This window comes from Leopardus geoffroyi, chromosome A2 (assembly GCF_018350155.1).
Source record: "Leopardus geoffroyi isolate Oge1 chromosome A2, O.geoffroyi_Oge1_pat1.0, whole genome shotgun sequence".
In the NCBI taxonomy this organism is placed as follows: Eukaryota; Metazoa; Chordata; class Mammalia; order Carnivora; family Felidae; genus Leopardus; species Leopardus geoffroyi.
Window position 1 is genome coordinate 163,358,106 of NC_059331.1, and position 23,538 is coordinate 163,381,643.

General features: G+C 59.1%; 1 protein-coding gene across 5 annotated transcripts in view; it reads right to left on the reverse strand.

Annotated features, from left to right (window-relative positions):
- Positions 1–11,064: 11,064 nt before the first annotated feature.
- The window catches only part of KCNH2 (potassium voltage-gated channel subfamily H member 2), a 32,327-nt gene continuing 19,853 nt past the window's right edge, over positions 11,065–23,538 (reverse strand). For 2 of the 5 annotated variants that reach the window (XM_045496158.1, XM_045496160.1), the window contains exons 5-15: positions 23,131–23,342; positions 18,331–18,759; positions 17,478–17,865; positions 16,982–17,181; positions 16,280–16,532; positions 14,941–15,134; positions 14,560–14,659; positions 13,691–13,963; positions 13,430–13,616; positions 12,922–13,099; positions 11,065–11,623 (exon numbers count right to left, since the gene is read on the reverse strand). In XM_045496158.1, coding sequence (XP_045352114.1) covers positions 11,474–11,623; positions 12,922–13,099; positions 13,430–13,616; positions 13,691–13,963; positions 14,560–14,659; positions 14,941–15,134; positions 16,280–16,532; positions 16,982–17,181; positions 17,478–17,865; positions 18,331–18,759; positions 23,131–23,342 — 2,564 coding nt within the window. In that variant the 3' untranslated portion in view covers positions 11,065–11,473. Of the gene's footprint in view, positions 11,624–12,921; positions 13,100–13,429; positions 13,617–13,690; positions 13,964–14,559; positions 14,660–14,940; positions 15,135–16,279; positions 16,533–16,981; positions 17,182–17,477; positions 17,866–18,330; positions 18,760–21,174; positions 21,576–23,130; positions 23,343–23,538 lie in introns of those variants that run through there. The other 3 variants (XM_045496159.1, XM_045496162.1, XM_045496161.1) reach the window with 3 other exon arrangements.

A 23,538-nucleotide genomic window follows, 5' to 3' on the forward strand; every position in this document is an offset into this window, starting at 1 on the left:
TTTAATATTTATTTACTTTTGAGAGAGAGAGAGAGAGAGAGTTGGGGAGGGGCAGAGAGAAGGAAATGCAGAATCTGAAGCAGGCTCCAGGCTGTCAGCACAGAGCCAGATGCAGGGCTTGAACTCATGGACCTCAAGATCATGACCCGAGCCGAAGTCGGATGCTTAACTGACTGAGCCACCCAGATGTCCCCTACCCTGGCATTTTTCAATCAGCCAACCAGCCTGTACTGAGCCCAGCCCTGTGCCAGGCTCGGTGACAAGTGACAAAATGGACACCGTGAAAACATGGGGCTTCTATTTCCTACACTCAGGACAGGGGATGCAGGAGACAGGAAGCATCGCTCTGTGGCCGGCCTTCACATGCTCCTCTGGTGACAGACTTCCCTTCACTTCTTGTCGGCTTCAGACTCAGCCCCCTCTTCAAGGAATTTATAGTCGTGTTAGGAAGACAAGACTAACACAGATTTCGGTTTTATTTTGCCAAAGGTGAAAAATGCCACCTTCTCCACAACAGCAACCGGTAAAACATATCCCCAAAATAACCTGGTTTATATCAGGTCTGTTTCATAATTTTTAACCCTTAAATGGGCTTTTAAATTCTACTCGAAACTATAGGGGCGCCTGAGTGGTTCAGTCGGTTAAGCGTCTGACTTCAGCTCATGTCAAGATCTCGCGGTTCATGAGTTTGAGCCCTGCATTGGGCTCTGTGCTGGACAGCAAGGAGCCTGAAGCCTGCTTCAGATTCTGTGTCTCCTTCTCTCTCTCTGTCCCTCTCCCGCTTGTACCCGGTCTCTGTTTCTCTCTCAAAAATAAACAAACATTTTTTAAAAAATTTTTAAATAAAATAAAATAAATTCTACTCTAAACTACAAAAAGAACAAATCCATCATTTAGAGCTCGTTCCCAGGACTCTGTTCTCTGGCCAGGGAGTGCATGTCCTACATGGGTCCATGTAGATGTGTCCTGCTAAGGCTGGTCCATTCTGCCATGAACTGAATGTGTGTGTCCACCCACCCCAAAAAACCATTCATATGTTGAATCCTAATGCCCAAGGTGACTGTATGGGGAGGAGGTGCGACCTTTGGGTCGTGACGGGGGAGCCCTCAGGAAGGGGATCGGTGCCCCTTACACTATGTGAGGACGGCCCTCTGTGAACAGGAAGCAGGCCCTCCCCAGACACAGAACCTGCTGATGCCTTGATTTTGGACTTGTCAGTCTCCAGGACTGAGAAATGAATTTCTGTCGTTGATAAGCCACCTGATCTGTGGTATTTTTGTCTAGCAGCCCAAAGGGACTAAGACTCCTCCGGTACCTCATACTCCCCCGTGTGTTGGAGCCTAAATTCCCGTTGGAAACTCCTCTCTCTCTCCCAGAACCCCCGCCCCGAGCCACAGCTAATAGACCTTGCCATCACAACTGTGATGACTGCTGTCATGCGTCAGTGGATTGTCATCAGACTGGCCCTGTCTGAGGACCTGGGGGAGCAAATGGGACCCTGCCAGGTTCAGATTTCAATTTGTGGATTCCTTCCCTACGTGAGAAAGATTTCAGGGAGTGGCCTGCTATTGTGATATCTACTAAAGCCCCTTCTCAAGCTCCCCTTTACAGCAAAGAGAACGCAATATCAGTCCAGAAAACTTCTGCCCAGCCAGACTGACAGCAAGAAATGCAAGGTCAGTCCTTTCGAGAGTCATCTGGGGCCCACCACCTGGGTGTGGGAGCACAGCCACAGGTGAGATCAGAGTCGTAGGTAAGCAGGTGGCACATAAATGGCTCTGTGCAGAAATTGCTTCTACTTCGAGCTTACCTGAGCCCCAGGCTGTAATTCACACAGAGCCCTAGTCCAGCATGTGGCAGCTTCCAGATTTCTTGTGGGAAGAAAGGATGGCGAGGACTGGAACCAGACACATCACAGTCAGCGGGAGCCTCCAATACTGGAGACTGAACACTCTCCCCAAATTACAAGCTGTACTTGACCAACACAGAGCTGGAAGGGGCAAGGCTCTGATACAGGAGGCATCCTGCATCCAGGGGGGAAACCAGGAACTGAAAACTGGGAACAGGTCACACTGCAGATAGGCTGAATGAGGGGTTCCAGCTCTTTCTTGCCACATTCTAGATGTCTAGCCCCTGTCTGCCTCCGTGGAAACCCCACAGGGAACCCCTCTATGCTGTAGGGCTGAAAAGGCAGCCAAAAGGTCGTGCAGCAGACCTGTCGTTACTGAGGAGAGCACCCCCATCCACATTAAGGAGGCTCTCTCCTAAGTTCCAGGTCTGCTTGGCCAACACAGCATCACAACCAAGAGAGGTCCCGGCACGGAGGAGCATAGTATGTCACAGGAATGTCACAGAGGATCACTGACAAGTCTTCATGGGGAAAACCAGTCTTGGAGGACGAGAAGGACTTGACTCGGAATAAATGAAGGGCTGCTGGGCCCTCACAGAAGTGGGAGCTTTGTCATCCCCTTGCGTTTCCCTCCTGTGTTTGTGACTGAACTACGGGCGGCTGACACGCATGGTTGGGTCTCACACAACCACCCTTGTGTCCCACACAGCTCCTGACTTGTGGAAGGCTAGAGGTCAGGAAGCCTTATTGCCCCTCAACCTTCCGGCCCTTGACAACTTTGGGCCCCATTCTCCTCCACTGAACATTGGGGTGGGGGGCAGTCTGTAATCTAAGGGTCTTTCCTGGCTTTCTGCCATTCCAGGGGGATCTCAAGAAAAATATTTTAATTGAAAACTATCCTGCTCTTGGTTGAGCTGTAAAATCAAGACAGGGTAGCCTGGAGTAATGACAACCCCCGCAGACGGTCCAGTTTGCTCCTCTCAGAATGAGGCAGCTGCTGGTGCTGTGCAGTGAGGACAGTGTGCAGACAGAGAAGTGTCCATCCTCTTGGCACAGGTAACTTCCAAATCGCCAAGCATTTAGTCAAAGGAGCCGCCTCTCTACCAAAATCACTGGGAGCTTTTCTGCATTTTACTCATTTCCAAGCCACAAATGTGATGGTTACCCAGAACACTCAACGTTTGCCAGTCAGCGGGCAAAGAGCTAGTGGGAAACCATGAGGACTCAGTCCTCGGCCAGCAGGGCTTTGCCCCTAGCCCCACCTCCCCCCGGGGAACGGGTCTGATGCAAGTTGGGTGTCTAATCAGCAATGGCACTTGTGGTCCCTGCCAGACCCAGTTCCTTCACCAAACGCTTGAGGTCCCAAGAGAGTGGCCTCAGCTGGAGCTGGAGTGTGTGCCTCTGAAGGAGGGAAGCTAACTGATTCATGAATGAATTTTCCTAAGACCCACGCTGGATAGCCTGGCTTAAAATGGAGCACTATCTCTGTGCCCATCAGGACTGCCTGTGTGGAGGGACAGTGACAGGAGCCACTGGACTGAGCTGAGACATCCTCAGATCTGGACCACACACTGTTCTCCCAGGCTCTTTGCCTCCTCTCTGCTGTGTCCTTTGCCTGTTCCTCACCTCCTCTCTAAGTGCCCACCTCTAAAGCTAGACTCGTTAGGAATCACTGTTGTGGGGAAACTGCTTGCTAATCAGGAAGGAGGGAGGGAGGGAGGAAGGAAGGGGGAAGGAGGAGAGGAGGAGGGAAGGAAGGCAGGGAAAAAGGAAAGAAGGAAGGAAGGAAAGAAGGAAAGAAGGAAGGAAGGAAGGAAGGAAGGAAGGAAGGAAGAAAAGCTTTCCTGCAGCCACCTCTCCCTTCTAGGGCCATAGTTAGTTCATCTCTGGGTCCATCTGATATAAATCTGGATAATGTCCCAATAGCCTGAAAAGGTCTCTTGGAAGGAGAAGGGTAGAGCTTTAGGCAATGTCTGCTGAGAAGAGTCTGGAGCAACTCAAATGGATCTGCCCAGACCATTGAGGGGAAATCTGAGTGTCTGGGGGCAGGCCAGAGAAGGCAGGGGGAAAAGAAGAGGCCGAGAAGTGTCTTCAGAAAGATGGGAACCGACCAAGAGGGTCTTGGGAGGACTAGGAAGGAGGTCAGCTGGCGAGAAAGGCACTGGGAAGGAGGCAGCCAAGAATTTAGAGCTGGAAAGTTTGACATCGTCTTGTCAGTTGTTTGCTGGGCTGTGTAGTGAGGTCACCCGCTGGCACCCACGGCAACCCCGCATCTTCAGTAATCATCGGCTACCCACAGCAGCCTTTGCTTAGTGGTGCTTTGGGACAATGAAGCGGGTGGAGGAAGTGTCCAGCTTGAGTCAGGGTGGCACGGAGGAGAGATGACAGCAGGCATTGGGGTCTACACCATGCTCACGAGACAGGTGCCTGCAGAGACACAAGTCACAGGGGGCTGAACCCAGAGCAGAAGCCTCACCCCTTGGACATCCACGGGGATGTGGCGAGGCATTGAGAAGGGTATCCTTCTCTCCATGGGATGCAGCATGACCCATTTCTCACCATTTTAAGGCCAGGGCTCCCCAAGGGCTGGAGAACAGAGGGCAGCTGGGTCGTGTCACTAAATTGTTGCTTAACCAATCCTCATTTCCCCACGCTCCCCGCGCCGGCCCTGAGAATAACTCTTCTTTATGGACACTCAGTGCCCCACATAAAACCAACTTCCCTCCCCGCAGGTCGGTCACAATTCCGAGACGCCTAGGGCAGTTTGACATTAAAATAAAGCACTCCACGGTCATTTTCCCATCTGCTAAGAGTTTTATTCCACTGAGGCTGCTTAAGACCACGAGAACAGCCTCATTTGACCTTCCTCGTGTCCCTAATCATCAAGTTCCCTCTGATTCTCCGGCTGTCAGCTGCTGGTGGGGCAGAAAGAGGAAACAAAGCCATTACATATGGTGGCTGGTTGCGGGAGCCCTCTCCAGACTGTTTCCCTAATGACTGATTTTCTTGCCAGTTAGCATCTAAGTCTTTTGCAGCCAGACCTTATGCTATTGCTAATTTTAAAATAATGGTAAGACAGTTGTGCTAAATTCTTCTGCTCTGGTTTCTTAGCAATGGCTCTTACAGACTTCCAACTCACTTATAAGGTATGATTATAAAATAATGAAGCTGATTATTTAAACAAATGCCTCAGAATATGTGCTCCTCTTTTTTTTTTTTCTTTTGGAAGACAAAAGTTAACAACAACAACAAAAACTTGAACTGTACTTGGATCAGAAAATAAAGTATCAAGTCTCGCTGTATTTGCCATGCTCCTGCGCTGATACATCGGGATAAACCGAGTTCTTGTTGGGTTTAATATCACGCACCATGCAGCCTTAAGAAAACTATTACTATTCCATCTTTTACTAAAGCATTAATTTTCACACCAACCACTCACTTATGACATACAATTATCTAAAAGTGTCTCAAAATACCCATCTTAGAAGTGTCTGTGCTTCAAATTTGTTTCAGTGTGTTTGAGTACTTGAGATAGACTGACCCGCCATGTGTCCTGCTTACGGTCCCCATGGTGAGACCAGCAGGACGCTGATGAGGAAGTCGCCTCGTACCATACGAGCAGGGTGAAGTCTCACCTGAGCGGCCCAGCAGAGTACCTTTCAGTTCCCACTGGACTGTCCAGCCCCTGGGGGAAATATATGTCCCACAGACCTGAAGCCGGAACTGAACAGCCCTAGGAGGACTCTCTCTCAGCCTTGACCATCACAAGACAAACGAATAGAAGGCAGTAGTGGGAGCCCTCTACGCAGAGGCCAGCTGGAAACTGGACAGTGGGAAGCCGGAGGCAGGCAGCAAGGCACGCTGGCAAAGTGCCTGCAAAGTCCCCCCAGGGCCACAGCGAAGGGCTCTTGGAGGAGAGGTAAAGATGACCAATACTCAGCCAGCACCCTTTCCGAAGACAGAGAAAACAACAGGTGGGGTGTGGCAGGGGTACTAACAAAGGTTTAAGGAACGGGGCGCCTGGGGGGCTCAGTTGGTTGAGTATCTGACTCTTGACTTGGGCTCAAGTCATGATCTCACAATTCATGGGCTCTGCGCTGATAGCAAGGAGCCTGCTTGGGATTCTCTCTCTCTCTCTCTCTCTCTCTCTCTCTCTCTCTCCCTCTCTCTCTGCCCTTCCCCAGCTTCCTCTCTCTCTCAGAATAAAAAAATAAAAATTAAAAAAAACTTAAAGCAAAAAAAGATCTGGGGAGAGTGCTATAAGGAGGTTTAGATCAACAGAGCAGCCCGGAGAGGTCCGACTCTATCTGAGCTAGGACTTGAAGGATAGATGGATTTCTCCAGACCAGGAACGACAGAGTTTGAACTCCAAGAAGAGGGGAAAATGGAGCAGATACAGGGAGAACACAAGCGCAGTTAACAGAACACGATCTCATGTGGCTGGCGTGTCGGGCACATGGCAGAAGAAGTATAAACGCAGGCGAGTCCAAAAAGGAGGAAGAGAACCTTCCCTGTCACTCACACTGACACAAAGGGCTTTGTCCTGCAGGCAAAGAGAAGGCCGTCTCTCCCTTTAGGATGTGCTTATGCAGTGTGAGCAGGTGAATAGCAGAAAAGCCCTGGCACCAGACCTCCTTCCCCCGCACTGCAGAGACCAGAACCCAGAAAAGGCCAGGCTGAAGGGCTGCCTCTCAAATTTTGGCCAGGCTGGGGACATGGCATTTGAGAGGGTGGTGCTGGGAAGTAGGGGTTCCTCAAAGCTCAGGTGAGCTGTGGCCACCACAGCATGTCCAGCTGTGCCCAGAGATGCCCACCAGCAGGGATTCCAGCCCCAGAGGGTACCAGACAAGGTCCCTAACTGTAACTCAGAGCGGGAACCCATCCCTATGTGCTGAGCTGAGCCAAGAGACTGGTATGGAAGATGTAAAGAACGTGGGCCCTTGGGGGCCATCTCCAAGGTACCAGACCCAAGTCTGCTAATCATCAAGAGAGACTCAGGGAGTGAAAGCCTGAGCTGCTTGCTCAACCCTCATGCCTCAAGCCTGGCTGCACAGGAAGACACAACCCCCAAAGTCAAGCACGCAGTCCCTTTTGATGTAAGAATTTTACTGCTAATCACTACCCAAATGCAGAAATGTTCCTTTAGTAAATTGCTGAGTGCCTACTCCGGGGGAACTGCTGTGCCTGGGGCTAGGGGACACAGACAGGGACACAGTGTGGCCCAGAGGCAGGAAACCCCCATATCTGGCAATCCAGGGCAGGGAAAGCAGAGAGAGCACAAGGGGCTCCCAGCCCCCAGAGAGGGGGTGTTCCAAGTGTTTCCTGGAAACAAGAATCACCTGAGGACCAATAGGAATTCACCAAGCGAAGGGTCCTCCAGTCAAAGGAGCAGAGGGTACAGACGTCTGCAAGGCAGGGAAGGTTCTCGAAACCCAGACCCTTGCAAAGGTCTCCTAGTCACTGTCCCTAGAGCAAGGGCAGCAGTGTGCCCAAAAGTTAAGCCAGCAGCTGGAGGCTTGGCCCATCTGGATTTATACTCCCTGGAGCTGCGGATGTCTGGCAAGTTAATTCAGCCTCTTGGGCTTTGGTTTCAGGCAGTGGGAATAATGGTCACCACAGAGGATGTGCTGAATGAGTATCAGTTACTCTTACGTGTCGATGAAATGTGAGAGCGGCCCCTGTCTGCACTGAGCAGGGGTGAGAGTCCACGAAGGAACAGGTGCACCAGGACCGAGAGCAGTGACTGAGTCACCAGGCAGGGACCAGAGAGGGCCTCACTCCGCTCCTGGACTGTCAGGTGCAGAGGTCAAGGTGGGGCGGGCCGCCTGGTTCTGTCCCGTCATGGGGTCCTATCCCCAAGCCCTGACCCAGCTTCGGGCTCAGCTCCCTGCCTTCTTTGGGTGTCGGCAACTGCTCGGATCATTTTCCTTTTGCCCCCCACAGCCTCCTCAGCCCCCGCCCCACCCTTCTGGCCCCCTGGGTTTGGGAGAACCCTCAGCTCTGGACAACAAATCCCCAACACTTGAGTGCCCAGCTTGCAGGAGAGGAGGGGACCGCATCCTCACTTTTGCCTCCCCCTCCACCAAAGTCCTTGTGGCTCTGGGAGCCCAGGTGACAGGAGCGGCCAGGGAGCAGGTCTGGGGCAGTGAGCAATTGCCACAGAGCTGTGTAGAGCAGACATGAGGACTGGCATGGAGGAGAACTTGGTGACGGGGACAGGGGGGAGAGGGTGCGGCCGGGGAGAGGGGCTGAACCCTGGGAAGACATCCTCCTTCTGCTTCCACCAGCCACATGAGACCTTCCCCGGCCCCTGCCTGTCCAACCCCAGGGTCTTTGTCCCAGCAGGGAGTGCAGTGTTTGTATCCATCCGTCCGTCCGTCCGTCCAGGAAACACACCACATCCCAATGCCGGGCATTGTTCTAGGTCCCACAGAAACACCCCCATGGGGCCGTTATTCTCTTTTTTTTTTTTTTTCTTAATTTTTGAGAGAGGAGAAGGGCAGAGAGAGAGAGGGACAGAGAATCCAAAGTGGGCTCTGTGCTGACAGCAGAGAGCCCGACGCAGGGCTCGAACTCACGAACCGTGAGATCATGACCTGAGCCAAAGTCGGACTCTTAACCGACCGAACCGCCTGGGTACCCCTGTTGCTCTGTATCTTACTGCCTCAAGCCAGTGAAGGAAACCCCATCAGGTGCAGGCACCCTGGGCCTGGGGCCCACTATGAGTGGTCATGGCAGACTTGACCTTCATCAGCCCAACAGAGAGCTCGAAGGCTGTGGGCACAGCTATTCTTTATAGCGCCACTCATGTGTGCTAGGCAGAACATGACCCCAGACCGGCAGGAGGAAGGGGGCTGTCACCCGGCCAGGAGAGGGGAAGGCCAGAGCAGGCTAGGAATGGGAGCCGGGGGAGTCTCCATGCTGGATTCCCAGACCGGGCTGCACTCCCAAGCGCAGCACCCTACCTGCCTTTCAGGCCCGCAAGGCCCAGGCTCGAGCCTATGCCCTGCAGCCGGTGAGTGTCAGCCCCAGTGTCACGCCCTCAAGGTCACTATCGCTCCTCCCATGCAGCCTGAAGCTGTGCACTGCCACCTGTGAGTAGTGTGACCACCGGCCAGTCACCTACCATCCTGAGCCTTAATCTGCCCGCTTGGACTTACTACTCCTCCCTCTGAGGGTTAAATGATGCAGGTTCCAAGCACCTAGCTGCAGCTGTGCAGGCGAACTGATCCAGTAATTAAAGCCACAGTCACTGTCTTCCACCCACCCTCAGCAGGTGGCTCTCGGCAAGGACCTGGCCCAGGGCATCCTGACCACACTGGCCGCTCTCCCGCTACAGATGGAGCGGACTGACCCCTGGGACACCCATGGGAGTCCATCTCGGACAAGCACCAGAGTCCACACTGGGCCAGTGACCAGCTGTGGGGGCTGCTATGGTGCCGCAGAGGGATGGCCGGCATCCACCCGATACAAAGCCTGGAGAGTGCAGGCAAAGGTTTCTTCTCCTTCCCCACCAGGTGCCCACCAACACCAGGCCCTGACTCACCGGGGTGGCCCCCAGCCCCTCCCCCAGCCTCCCCCAGCCCCCACGCTTGTGGGGCAGAGTAGTATGAACTGTGGCTGAGGCCCACGAGTATACTGCAAGGCCAAGGGCGGACAGTAACAAGGACGGAACGAGCATCAGACGCGCTTGGCCCAGCTCACACAGGCCCAGCGTGCCAGGTGCACTGAGCTGTCTGTATTTTACTTCTCCCCGCCAGCCTCACGGTCACCTCTGCCTCTGTCTGTACTGAGGGGCTCTGCTCACCACCTCCCCCCCTACATCACATACACCAACCCCCCAGGAAGTCGTGTGTGTGAACTCCCAAGTCACAAGCATATGCGGCAATCCTGGGAGGGGAGCCAGGGCCCTGGTGCAGAATCACGCGGACAGGAGAAATTCTCTCCCTTCTCTCCTACCTGAGCTGGGCATAGCAAGGACTCTCAAGAGAGCAGGGTCTCCCGCCCCATCCGAGGCACGCGCCGTGAGAATAGCCACGTTTGATTTCAAACCAAGGTTGGGGCGCCTGAGCGGCTCAGTCAGTGGGCATCCGACTCCTGATTTCGGCTCAGGTCCTGATCTCATGGTTCGTGGGATCGAGCCCCACGCCCAGCTCTGTGCTGACGGCTCAGGGCCTGCTTGGGATTCTCTCTCCCTCTCTCTCTCTCTGCCCTACCCCCCACCCCCGCCTCTCTCTCAAAATAAACAAACGTTTTTTTAACAGGCGAGGTTAACAAGCCCACTTCAAAGGGTCAGGGGTTGTGGGGATTAAGTGGGAAACTGCTCTGCCAGCTCTGGAGGCCTTGGGCAGCACTAGCTGGCTGCTGCCCATTGGCTCCTCCTGCTGGTCAGCAGGTGCCCTGCCACGGTCACTGCCAGCCACGGCTCCAGGGGGCCGTGTGTCCTCACGAGACCATACGCACACGCAGGCACACACAAGGGCACAACCCTTCCCTGGCCCCAGGACGTAGATTCCGACTCATTCCCCCAATAACGAGAATGAGCCACCCAAAATCTCCCACTCTCTCTAGACATTAACTCTGTGATCGAGGATCACAGGTGCTCAAGAGATCATAGTGACCGAGGCCCACCTGCAGCCACACACCTGAGGAGCTCTGGTCGAGACTGAGAAAACCAGTGTGCCCAGAGTCAGGTCACCGTGGGGCCCCAACTGTACAGAGCCCAAGTGAGTCTGGGTTAGGGTCGAGGTAAGGCCAAGTCAGGGGGTTGGGGTACATGGGCCAGAATGAACCAACACAGCCCCAGGTTAGGGTCAGTGTGGGCTGGGCTCATGAGGCGTGTAAGGGGACAAGCCAGTGTATGGTCAGCTCTGGGAGCCAGTATGCCACCCAGCGAAACACGACCCTGAGGGGCTGGACCCGGTCCTGGCATCCCATTAGCACTGCCTCTCTATTCACAACACTCCAGGCAGTGCTTGGCTATCGGGAACTCCTTGTGGGAGTCAGGAGGCCTTGGAGATGCCCCACGGCAGACCCCAGGGAACACCTCTTCTGGCACGCTCCACCCCCAGGTATCAGGGCAGCCCCTGCAGACCCTGCCCACGCAGACAGATACGCCCAGAGTCCCACGGAGCGCGGCGCATGCGCACATGTGTGAATGTGAACGCAGGCTCCAGCGGGCCCAGGGCCGCACGGTCCAGCACCCTGGAGCCTCCTCAGGATAATTATTTATTATTCATAGTCATCAGCATCTTCATTAATTATTCATATGATCCTTAATTATTATCCTTAACAATAAGAGCAGTAAATAGCAGAAAAGTCCTTGAGGTGCCTAAGGCCCAGGGCCGGGTGCCTCCGGGCAGTTAGACCAGCTAATGCCCCCAGGGCAGTGGGGAGACCACAGACCCCCGTCCACTGCCCGGCCCTGTCCCTGCCCCTGCCCCTCCTATTGGGGCCCAGGGGACTGCAGGAAGAGATGGGCCCAAGGGCTGGGGGAGGGAGCTGTGCCTTCATGTTCCTCTCCCCTTTCTTGGCCAGGGCCTCCCGGGCAGGGCCTCTGAGGGGAGGGGCCCAGGCAGTGCGCTGAACCCTGGGTGAGCCACGTGTCCACAACGGGCAGCCCCACTAACTGCCCGGGTCTGAGCCATGTCTGTGCAGGGGCTGGGAGGTGAGGGCCCCCAGCTGGCCCGGCAGGGAGAGGCGTCGAGTGGGGCCGTCTTGGGGGAGCTCTGGGGTCCCCGGGGGGAGCTCCTCCAACGCCATGAACTGGGAAACCTGCAGAGAGAACACAGTGTGAGCAGACGAGGAGCCTGTGGAAGGGGAGTGAGGGGACGGAGGGGGCTTTCGGGTGAACAGAGAGGAGGGTCAAACGACAGAGGGGGTCAGGAGACTTCGGTGACAGAGGACTGGGGAACAGAAGAGGGCTCAACGGGACAAGGACAAGGGCCGAGCCACACAGAGCGGGACCTGGAGCACAACAGGCAAGCGCTGAGGTCGGAAGAAGAGAAATGCACTCGCAGTGGGCAGGAGCCGAAGCGGGCAGCCGGGAGCCCTGGGAGCGGCCCCTGACACAGGGGGAGCCCAAGGCTGCAGCCACTCCCCTCTTCCCCCCAGGGAACATGGCAGACGAATCCAAACCCAACCCAGAATATGGAGCCCTGAGTTGGGACAGGAAAAGAAACAGGGCTCCTTCCTCCAATCTAGAAGGAACTCAGGGACCTAGAAGCAGAGGCAGGCTGGCGGCCAGGCCCCGGAAGGCCAGGGAGAGTGCCAGGGCAGACGGGAGGGGTTTGTGGATGCTGACGAGCGTGCTGTGAGAGCTCCGCGGGGGAGGCCGTGAAGGGAGACTGGCACATTTGCTGACGTGGGCCCTGGTGTCTGCAAACAGGAGCAGGCAGCATATGGGAGGGGGAGCGGATGCCAGAGGAAGGGGGGAGCAGATCCCAGGCCACCTCTGGGAGCCAGAAGAACCCCCTTCTTGGGGCCCAGACGCAGCTGTCTTGTCAGGGGGGGCGGGAGCACACAAGTCCACTCAGGAGAGGACGAAGGGCAACAGAGGCCCACTCCCGCGGGAGGGGAGAGATGCGGGCCAGAAGCGCCACCTTGGGGCTCGGCCAAGGCCATCGAGACAACCCTGCAGAGTGGCTACCGTGAGAGCCACGGGTGGGGAGCGGAGCCAGAGCCGAGCAGCGGCCGGTCACGGCAGGGACCCCGTGCCGGGGGTGGACTGGCACGCAGCACCCACCACCAGGCCTCGGAGACCCCTCCTGGCCATGACACAGTCCCCCTGAGTAGATCCAGCCGTTTAGGTGACCCCTCTCAGCCCGCTGGTTTCCTTTGTCCTGCTGTTTGGGGGCTTTGGTTTGGGGGCTCTCCTGCCTCGCCCTGTGCCTGCAGCTCCCGAGGCAGTCCTCCTCCAAAAGTCCAGTCCAGGACGAGGGCAGAAACGGGGATGGGAGGAAGCTGAGGCCCCGCGTTTCAGGAAAAGGACGGCAAAGCAGGTTTGAGTGGGCCGGGGGCAGAAAAGGCAGGGGCTGGGGTGCCTTGGGCAGGCAGAGGGCTCTGGAACTTACCTGAGAAAGCGAGTCCAGGGTGAGGGTGGGGATGGGGCTGACGGGCAGCAGAGAGGAGGTGGAGGGGGGGCCGGGCCCCGGGGTGGTCACAGCACTGTAAGCAGGTGGGACCAGCGTCATCTGCCTCTGCAGCAGCTGCAGGACACTGGCCATGTCTGCACTCAGCCGGGTCTCCAGCCTGGGGCAAGAAGGAGGAGGATGCTCTGGCTCTCGGGGATGTGGAGACACCGGGTGATTTCGGAACCACCTTACGGACCAGCCAGCTGGTCCACCCCAGGCTCCCTCTCCATTCTAGGTGTGCGGTCCCTCTCTCAGCACTGAACGGGAGGAGGGGGTCAGGGTGTGGCCCACACGGACAAGCCCACACGGAGCAGACACCCTCCTTTCAGGCTATAATACTACGAGAAACCCACAGATCTCCCGTGCGCGCGCGCGCGCACACACACACACACACACACACACACACACACACAGGCCCCGCCCCCTCGACACACAGAGCCGCCCTCACCTGTTGAGCTGCCTCTGAAGGGCATCCAGCCTGCTCTCCACATCGCCCCGGGGCCGCCGGCTGGGGCTGGACAGGGGGATGTTCAGGAGGCTGGGGGTGGGGGCAGGGCAGCGAGGCAGCTCCTGGTACTGGCGGCCCCGACTGTCCCCCCAGAAGCTGAAGATGTTGGACACTCCTGAGAAGGCGCCTGGAGCCAGAGAACTGGGTTGAGGCCAGGTCAGATGCCACGCCCCACCCACCTGAGCCGGGCCCTCACCCTACCTGACAGCGGGTTACAAGTGTCACTGCTCTTCTCCCCTTCCTCCGTCAGCGGCTCCCCACCCGGCGGCTCTCCGGGGGGCCTGGGGCTGGAGAAGGGCACCAGGCGGAGGGGGCTGGAGCTGCGGCCTGGGCCCTCATCCTCGCTGCTCTCAGGGCTGGAGGGGCCGCTGGATGGGCTCTCCCCCCACGGTCCCCCTGGCCGGCCCCGGCTACTCGGCCCTGCCCCCGCCCGGCCCGGCCCCAAGGCCGACACCTCCCCTGGCTGTTCCGGGTCTGTGGGAAACAGAGAACGGGCCTCAGAGAAGGCAGGAGGCACAGAAGGGGAGAGGAGGGGAGGGGACCGAGTAGGCCTGGGAGAGGGCTGCGCCAGGACGTCCTGGTTTGTCCCCGGTTGTTTCCTCCGCTCTTCTTACCTCCGGCCCCCTCCAACCCCGCCCCCCCCCACCACCCACGCTCAAGCGGAATGGGAACCCCCGGGGGGGGGGGGGGGGGGCGGGACCAGGTCGACTCAGACAGTTGACTGCTGGGCGGGGCTCTCTGGGACCCCCTGCGCTGGCCCCCTCGCCCTCCTTTGTCTTTCTCTTCTGCCCTCATGAGTTCAAGGCAGCGCCAAGCCGCCCGCCGCTTGAGGCCCAAAGAAGCTTAGGTCGGCACCCAGGAGGGTGGAAGAGGGCTTCCCGGAGGAGGTGCCAGTTCGAGTGGGCATTAAAGGGAAGTGGACAGCGTTGGGGCAGTAGGGGCGAGAGAATGGGGAACACTGAAGGTAGGGGCACGAGAGTCTGCAGAGCTACGCGCAGTTACCGCCTGCCCCCACGCCCCACCCCCCTCCCCTGGACCCTGCCCCCCCCCCCCCCCCCGCCCCGCCTCACCCTTGTCGGTGCGCCGGCGGAAGGACAGCTTGCGCCTGCGTTGCCTGTTGAAGCCACCCTCCAGCTCCGCGCTGCCGGGAGACCCAGGGATCATGTTGGTCTAGAACCAAAAGCGGTGTCAGGGCCCTTCCGCGCCCACCTGCCCTGCCAGGGTCAGCCCCAACCCCCTCGTTAACGTAGAGAACGTGGAGCCCGGAGGAGCACCCGCCGTGAGGAAGCTTTCCCCCGCACAGATGCTCTGCTCCACCGAGAGAGCTGAGGCCGGGCCTTTGACCTCCTCCAGCTCCGATACCGTTTGACAGGCAGGGAAACAGGCCCAGCGAGGTCACCCCAGTCGGGGGCAGCCACCAGGGTACAGCCTCCTCAGGGCAGCCCACTCACGTCCCGCAGGTTGAAGGTGATTTCCAGGCTGGACCAGAAGTGGTCCGAGAACTCGGGGTACATGTCCAGCACCTCCAGTAGGTCATCCCGGTGGATCTTGTGCAGGTCGCAGTAGGTGAGGGCCCGCACGTCCCCATTGGACTTGCCGGGCCGAGCATACAGGTTTAAAGGCTCTCCAAAGATGTCATTCTTCCCTGTAGGAGGACACCAAGAGTAGGGGCTCAGCCCCTGCGCAGCAGTACAGGGAAAAGGCATCTGTCTTCCCGGCATTCTCAGCCTGAGCTGGGGGCTGGAGGCTGGGGGCCTCCCCTTGGGCTGGCCACCCACCCACCGGCCCCAGCCCCCAGAGCCAGGGAGGCACTAGCCAGCCCCATCTCCCCGCTGCTCCCCAAAGCAGGATTTGTTCAGCATGGCCATCAGTGCCGTGGGGGCATAGAGGGCTTGGACCTCCTTGCCTTCCAACAACTGGAACCGGCCAGCGGGACCAGCCTGGATACACCCCTCTCTGCCCATGGCCCTGGCTTCCTTGGGTTCTAAGTCCACTTTTACCCCCCTCCAAACCCTATGCCCCAAACACCATCCTGGCCAATCACTGCACCCTCATCAACAGGGCCCTTCAAGCTATAGGTCATAACACGGCAGCGAAACAAGACCAGCATTTTTGTTTACCGAAAGAAAATAGGATAGCAAAGCTGATCACAGCACAGAAGACACCAGAATGTATCACACGCACTAAAGCTAAGTGTTACATAGCGAAACTTGGGTTGTCTGTTGTGTTCGGGCTGTTTGTGGAGTGAGTATAGGTGTTGACTGAACTGAGAAATAAAAATCTAAAATGGCCCCCTGTGATGCATCTGCCCTGAGGCACATGGCCAAGGGAAGGACAGGCAGAGGACAGGAAGCCCCCTGCCCAGGCACAGCGGGGAGGGAAAGAGAGGTGAGACTCCCTTTGCTTTGAAGATGGTGAGGGCTGGGCTGGGCTGTATCACCTGAGGCCGCAGGGAACTGAGTAAATTTCCTTAGTAAAATCAGATGCATAACCTCCCTCCACTGCCCACTTTGGGGTATCTGGATTTGGTCCTGCTTTCAGGAAGCAAGAGCGTCGCTGCCTGTGGGGAGAGCCTGTAGGGAACAGAGTCTAAGAACCCTCAGAGTTCAGCAGCCCCGCCCCCACGTGGGGCTCCTCTCCACTGCCCACCGCCCCCCCCCCCCCCCGTGGAGGGTCTAAGCTTAGGTGAATTACTTGCAGGCAGGAGTGGGTCCACGGCCCCAACAACTGTGTCCTGAGAGCTCTCCAGGCCTCCACCTAGCACCCGGTCCCCCGCACCTAGCCCCGTACCCAGGATGGCCACGACAACGTCGCCCCGCAGGATCTCAATGGAGCCCCGGGAGATGAAGTAGAGGGCGGTGAGCAGGTCCCCAGCATGCACCAGCGTGTCCCCTGGCGGTGCATGTGTCGTCTTGAACTTCATGGCCAGGGCCCTCAGGCAGCCCTTGGTGGCCGCTCGGAAAGGCTTGCAGTGCTGTAGCAGCGAGCGGTTCAGGTGCAGACAGATGTCTGCCTGCAGGCACTCGGGGAAGCCTTTCAGCACCTGGGGGCGTTGGGCTGGCTCAGCACGCTGTCTTCAGGCACCGCACCCCCCACCCCGAGACCCTGAGAGGAGCATCAGAGAGTCCACCCCTTGTAGCTGGGCGCCCTCGCTCGCCCTCCGGGAACGATGCTTCCCTGCTCTCAGCCTCCATTCTCTAGTGTAAAGTGTAGAGACCAGCTCCTGCCTGGGGCCGTTGTAAGGATTAAATGCTTTGCCTGTACGGAAGGGCCTGGTTGGGCCCGCCCCACAGTGAGAGTTCTCCCAGTACACGAGCTCCGCTATCAAAAGCAGAACGTACTTCTCAGGGTCCTTCTAGGCACTAGCACCGTGACCGTGACCGCCTGAACCAAAGAACGCGATGCCGGTTAGACGTGCTCACTGCATCCAGGGAAGTCTCACTGTGACCCTGCTCCCTCCAGCCCACCACCAGCGAAGCCGAGCGGCCTCACCGCGTTCATATCGATGCCGTTGGTGTAGGACCAGGCGTGCTGGAAATACTCCTCGAGACGCTGGCGGAGGGGGTTGGGGATTTGGTGGAAGCGGATGAACTCCCGCACCCGTAGCATCTGCGTGTGGTAGCGGGCGGTGCCGGAGTACAGCCGCTGGATGATGGCTGACACGTTGCCGAAGATGCTGGCGTACATGAGGGCTGGGGGCGGGGGTGAGTGGGGACATCAGCATCCGAGGGACCCCGCCCGCCCCTGCACCGGGTCGACGACACACGCAGTCACATCTCAGTGGAAGCACGCACGAGAGACGCACAAACACAGAAGCCCAGGTTCATGTGCCCTTGGGCTCTGCCTTGAGTCTCCGCCTGGTGTCCCAGCCCCCACACATGCTCTGCTGGTGGTCTCAGGGCTCCCCCCCCCCCGCCCACCCCTGCTCTGGCCCATCTCGGGCTCTTCCCAGACTCCGGGCCACCCCGCCCCCCGAGGATACACTCACAGCCAATGAGCATGACACAGATGGAGAAGATCTTCTCCGAGTTGGTGTTGGGGGAGACGTTGCCGAAGCCCACGCTGGTGAGGCTGCTGAAGGTGAAGTAGAGGGCCGTGACGTACTTGTCCTTGATGGAGGGGCCCCCCAGGCCGCTGCTGTTGTAGGGCTTGCCGATCTGGTCGCCCAGGTTGTGCAGCCAGCCGATGCGGGAGTCCACGTGTGGCTGCTCCATGTTGCCGATGGCGTACCAGATGCAGGCCAGCCAGTGTGCAATGAGCGCGAAAGTGCACATGAGCAGGAAGAGCACGGCTGCCCCGTACTCCGAGTAGCGGTCCAGCTTCCTCGCCACACGCACCAGCCGCAGCAGCCGCGCTGTCTTCAGCAGCCCGATCAGCTGGGCGGACAGACGTTCAGTGTGGGAACAAGTGAGGAGGGAGGGGGCACCGGAAGTAAAATCCCCAAAGACTTCCTCCCAGGACTTCCTAATGATGGAAGCTCCCATTCCCTAAGCCCGGCACAGAGTCCCATTAATCTTTGTCCTAGCTTTGTGACAAAAGGGCTCATCTTTGTGACAGAGGGGCTCACGGTCCCCCCGGTGAGAATGGGGCTCTGGAAGATACAACACCCACCCTTAGGCGCCCGCCTAGAACCCCCGCGAGTTCCCAGGCCACTTCTGTGTGATTAGAACATGGCGGCCTCTTTGGATGGACAAAGACAAAAAGGCGGCCTCTCTGGCCCTCTGCCTGGGGAGTGGCTCACCTGGAGAGGGACAGTGGCCAAGGGGCAGCTACCCCCGTACCCCCTCACCTTCTCTCCTTTTCCAGGTGCCCTCCCGGCCTCGGCCTCCCTGCCAACTTACCTCCTCAGAGCCAGAGCCAAAGATGAGCAGGTCGAAGGGGATGGCGGCCACCATGTCGATGAGGAACCAGCCCTTGAAGTAGTGGACGGCAATGCGGCCGGGATGGCTGACCACCTCCTCGTTGGCATTCACGTACGTGGTGCGGAAGTTGATGAGGATGTCCACGATGAACATGATGTCCACAATGAAGTCCACCACGGCCAGTGGCTGGCAGGCGTAGCCACAGTCAGGGGCCGTGGAGCCCTCTTCCGTCTCCTTCAGCAGGAAGGCGGCCGAGTAAGGTGTGAAGACGGCCGTGTAGATAACCAGCAGCAGGATGAGCCAGTCCCACACGGCCTTGAAGGGGCTGTAGTGCAGGATGGTCCAGCGGTGGATCCGCGGCGCCTGCAGCTTATACTCTGGCAGCACATCAGCCCCCAGGGACAGGACCTGGACCGGTAGGGAGGGTGGGAGGGCAGAGGTGAGGAGATGATGTCCCACTGGAGTCCGGGGCAGGGGAGGGCGTGAGATCTCCAGGGTGGGAGCAGATGACATCTCTGCTGGGCCTCCAGGGAAGAGACCAAGCAGGATAAGGGGGAAAGCCAACAAGCTTCAGTCGGAATGCCCATCCCTTGGCCAAGTGGCCACAGTCAGTGACCACCTCGTGACCCAGGCGCTCCACTTCCCCACGGGGCACGCGGACCTGCTGTCTGGATACCTGAATGCGGAGCACCATGCAGTGATACCCAGACGTGCTACTCCCCACCAGCTATGCGCACCCATAGCTATGGTTAGAACTCTACCGCGTGACCTTGCCCACTGCCCCCAGATACCACGTATACAACACACACACACACACACACACACACACACACACAAACCACTCCCCAGACCCAGGGCAGCCCTCAAGCTCTGCCTTCCCACAACCTACAAAGGCCCACGGAAGACCTAACCCAGCCATACTCATGCCCACGCGTACACAGAAGGATACGCACACAGGCAAATGTTCAGAAGGGTCACACCCAGTCCTGCACAGGCTCACCTCACATCCTGCCCTCTCAGAGGCAGGCCTGCCATCCACACCAGGTGGCAGCAGCCGTGTCCTTCTCTTCCCAAGCCAAACTAGGAAGGACTGAGGCCAGCCTTCCCACAATGGGCCAGGAGCCTGTCTGTCCCCCGTTGCCCCCTCCTGCCCCCGAGAATCCTCTCTTAAGACATCTGACTCAACCCAAGAGCCCCCTCCCTAGGCCCTCCAGCCTCGGCCCTGCCAACCCTAGGGAGCCAAACCCAAGGCCTCAGCCAGCCCCTTTAGAACCAAGGTTACTGGCCCTGTTCCAAGAAGCACTGAGTGCCGGGGCCCCACATCCTCAGGCCTCTGGGCCGGCGACAGTTGGGGTGGATAGAACCCCCAAAGATTCCCATTCATACTCAAGCTGGGGATCCCCTGGACCCACCATCACCAGATGGGCTGTTTGGAGACCATCTCCTTAGAGGAAGTAACTGGAAGGTAAGATGGGCCATGGTTAGGGGTTTGGCCACCCTAAAGTAGATATGGGCAGCTCCAGAGACGTAGGATGTGGGCAGGGGGGAGCAGCTGGGGGCTGGGGGACGGGAAGAAGCATGTGTCTTGCCCTGCCTTCAGCCCTAGCTGCTTTGCTCCTTAAGGCAGAGAGCATGAAGCAGTGGCCTTTCATTGGTCACATGAGGATTGAAAAAATGGAACCAGCCAGGGCTCCCACAGACAACGGGCGGAAGAAGGTGCCTGCCCCTGGATGGGGCTCATCCCAAGCCTCAGAGGCCAACAGCAGTGACCCTACCCCCACCCCAGAGTCCACACATAGCAAGGCCCAGTGCACAACCACACACACACACGGGGCAAGCCTGGGACTCACGACCTGGACCCACACCTTATAGGGGCCTGGCCTTGCTCTGCAACCACCAGCTTACCATACGGCCTTGGGCCAGGCATGTAACCCCCCTTGACTCGTGGTCCCACAGAATACTGAAGCTTATTTAAGCCAAATCCCGGGTCCTCACCTGTGGGTGGGCTTCTTCCCACCCACACCTGCTCCCCTGCTGGGAGGAGCCCAGGAGCCAAAGCAGAGTCAGGTGCAGGTGGTGGGTGGGATTCTCAGCCTCACTCCTAAGCCGCCTCCCACTGCTCTGAGCCTGCTCCGGGCTGACAGAAGCCCCTGGGGGTAGAGAGGTGACTCCCAGGAGGTGCCTACAGAATCATCAATCTGGGGGAAGACAGCACAGCCACCAGCACCTCAGGCTGCCAGGGAAGAGGTGATCCAGGTGGTTGAGTTCCGGTTGCCCTCACTGCCATCCGGTGGCCTCTGACCCCCACCCTCCTCAGACCCTTGAAGCAGCTCAAGCCTCCCTCCCCCACCTCAGGGCCCACCCCAGCACACAGTGGGGAGCATTAGAGCCCCAGGGCCAGGCCGCGCCGGCCAGCCCTCTCACTGTCCCACCGTGCTCTTCTCCTCCTCCTCCCCCTTCGCCCACCGTCATCGTCTCTGGGCACCCATCTCATTCCTCTTCTCCCTCTCCTCCTTTTGCATTTGGAGTCAGGACTGTGGGCCAGGGAAGCCATGGCAGAGGGAAAGCCCTGGCAAGAGAAGCACTGTCCACCCGGGCACAGCCGGTCTGGAGGAGAGCGAGCAAGGGGCCAGCGGTGGGCTGAGCAGAGCAGCAGCCCCCACGGCTCCCCCGAACCATCCTGCTTCTCAGAAGCCCTCTTCCGGCCCGGCCCCGGAGCCAGAGCCTTCCAGGCCGCACCCAAATTGCCACCTCGCCACCGCCTGCCTCAGTGCCCCGGCCCAGGGAAGGGGGGGGAGTGGCTGGGGGGGGAGGGTCACCTACCTCCTGGGCCACCAGGCTGGAGATGCGCACGGCCCGCCTCACCCGGCCTTTCTGGGCCCTGGGCTGCAGAGCCCCTGTCCCGCTCGCCTTCCCTGCTGGGGCCGCCATGGAGGACTTGGCTCCCCCCAGCCTGCCCGCCCTGGTGCCCGAGGGCCTGGCCAGCGCCCCACCTGCGCCCCAGCAGCAGTCCCAGCCCAGGCTGCGCCCCAGAGGCTGGCGGCCTGGCGCCCAGGGCCGTCTCTGGCATGAAGCCAGGGTCGCTGGGGCTGGGCCCCGGGGCTGGGGTCACCCTGGCAGTGAGTGTGGACAGCAGCCTGCCTGGCTCGGGCCGCCCATGGCCCCCCGGTGCGGGGCCCCCGCTGCCAACGTGCTGCGCCCTGCCCGCCCGCCAGCCCAGCAGCAGCTCCGCGGTCGGAACCTCGGCTCCTCGGCCGGCCCCTCCTCCCAGGCCCCCACCCCCACCCCCGCCACACTGGGCTCCCCCGCCCTGCCTGGGCTGGCCAGCGGCCCCCTCCCCCGCGGCCCGATCCAGGGCTCCTGCTGCAGCCGCTCCCGCAGCCCGCGCCCCTCCCCCTCCCCCCGGCAGCCAGGCCTGTCACCGCAGATTAATGGTCTCCCCGACACCCCCGCCCCTCCGGTCCAGTGCCCAGCCAGCCAGACTCAGACCGACACCCAGAGATGGAGAGACCGCCCGGTGACAGGCAAAGCCAGGAACACACACACGCACGCTGCCACATATAGACCAAAAGCACAGACCACAACACGACAGGCACAGGCTGCGGGCGCAGGAGCAGGGCAGACAACCGGGGCTCCAGGTGGGAACAAGAGGCAGAGGCAGGAGGGGGAGAGGGACAGGCAACCAGATATGGGGCCTGGGGTGAGGGGGAACATTCTGGAGTCAAGGCCAAGGGGCTGGAGACCTGGCAGGGACCCAGAGAGCCAGAGGCAGCGGGAGCAGGGCCAGGAGGAGGGCCGAGGAGGCTGGCAGCGACAACAGCAGGCGAAAGGGGGCAGCTCCCTCTCTCGGGCCAACTCAAGGAGCTGCCGAGGAAGGCGCAGGAGGGGGCAACAGAGACTGGGGCTCGGCAGGTGCGGCCCAGGAGCCCCCACCATCCCGGGCTCATCACCTACTGCAGGCATCCCCACTCAGGACCCTCTCCCCCACCCCACCCCCAAGGCCAGAATATGAAGGAGTTGGCATGGACCGGGCGGTGGGGGGTGGTGCCAGCAACCTTGCTACCGGGGGACCAGGAGATCAGGCTGGTCCTGCCACCGGACGGTCTTGGGCAGTGCCCCCAAAGGCTGGTGGTCTTCTCTGGGACTTAATCCCTCTGTATCAGGGCACCCACCATCATACCCTCCCCTCCCCTGTCCCGTGGTTTGGGGACAGGGATGCATACCTCCAAGCCGTTCAAGCCCTAGCACAGGACCCCCCCCCCCCCACCTCCCTCTAGCTTATCACGTCAGCCTAGAAGAATCAAGACCCCTGACCTTGACCTCCGTGGCCCCTTCTCATTTGAAGTCTCTTGTAAGTTTGCCCCTAGCCCACCCCATACCTCCTTCACCACACCCAGTGAGCAGACCCCATCGCGTCCCTGTGGCTGCCTTCTCCAGCCCACCTTGTCTCAACTGCCTTGTCCTTCCCGTGCCCCATCAACCTGTTCTCTGTATCTGCCCTATCCCAAGGTCCCTTCCCTTCCTCTCTCTTTTCCCCTCCTTCTTTCCCCTCCCCTCTTCTCCCCTCCTCTCCCCTGAAGTCTCTCTTCCTCAGGACCTCTCAGACTTGTCTCTCACCCCAGCTCTGCAATCCCCCACCCCACCCCCAGCCAGGGGGTCTGCCCACCCTCCTGAGGCCCTCACGGACCAGGCCCCTCCACCACCCCCCTTTGACCACAGCCCACTCCCACCCCCTCCAAGCTCCTCCAGGGTGAGAGAACCAGGGAACTAGGCACGTACCTGGGTGACCTTCTCAGTGACATTGTGGGTCCTCTCCTTTATCTTGGGTGCTATGATCTCCCGGTCACTGGTGGGCGAAGCCAAGAAGGGGTCCCCCTTGAGGTCCACAAAGTTGAGGGTGATTTGGGGAATCTTGCTAATGGTACGGTAGCGCACGAGGTCGGAATCTGACGTGGAGTTAAGCAGGCCGCTGCGCAGGGGGTGCATGGCCCCTGGAGTGGAGGGGAGAGCCGGGTCAGGGTGGCAGGCAGGGGTGCATGGCCCCCGGAGTGGAGGGGAGAGCCGGGTCAGGGTGGCAGGCCGGGAGTGGACTAGGCCGTGGGGTACAGTGAGTCAGTGAGGCCAACTCAGGAGACAGGCAGTCACTGAGAACAAGGCCAGAGTCCTTGCCACTGTAAGGAAGCATGC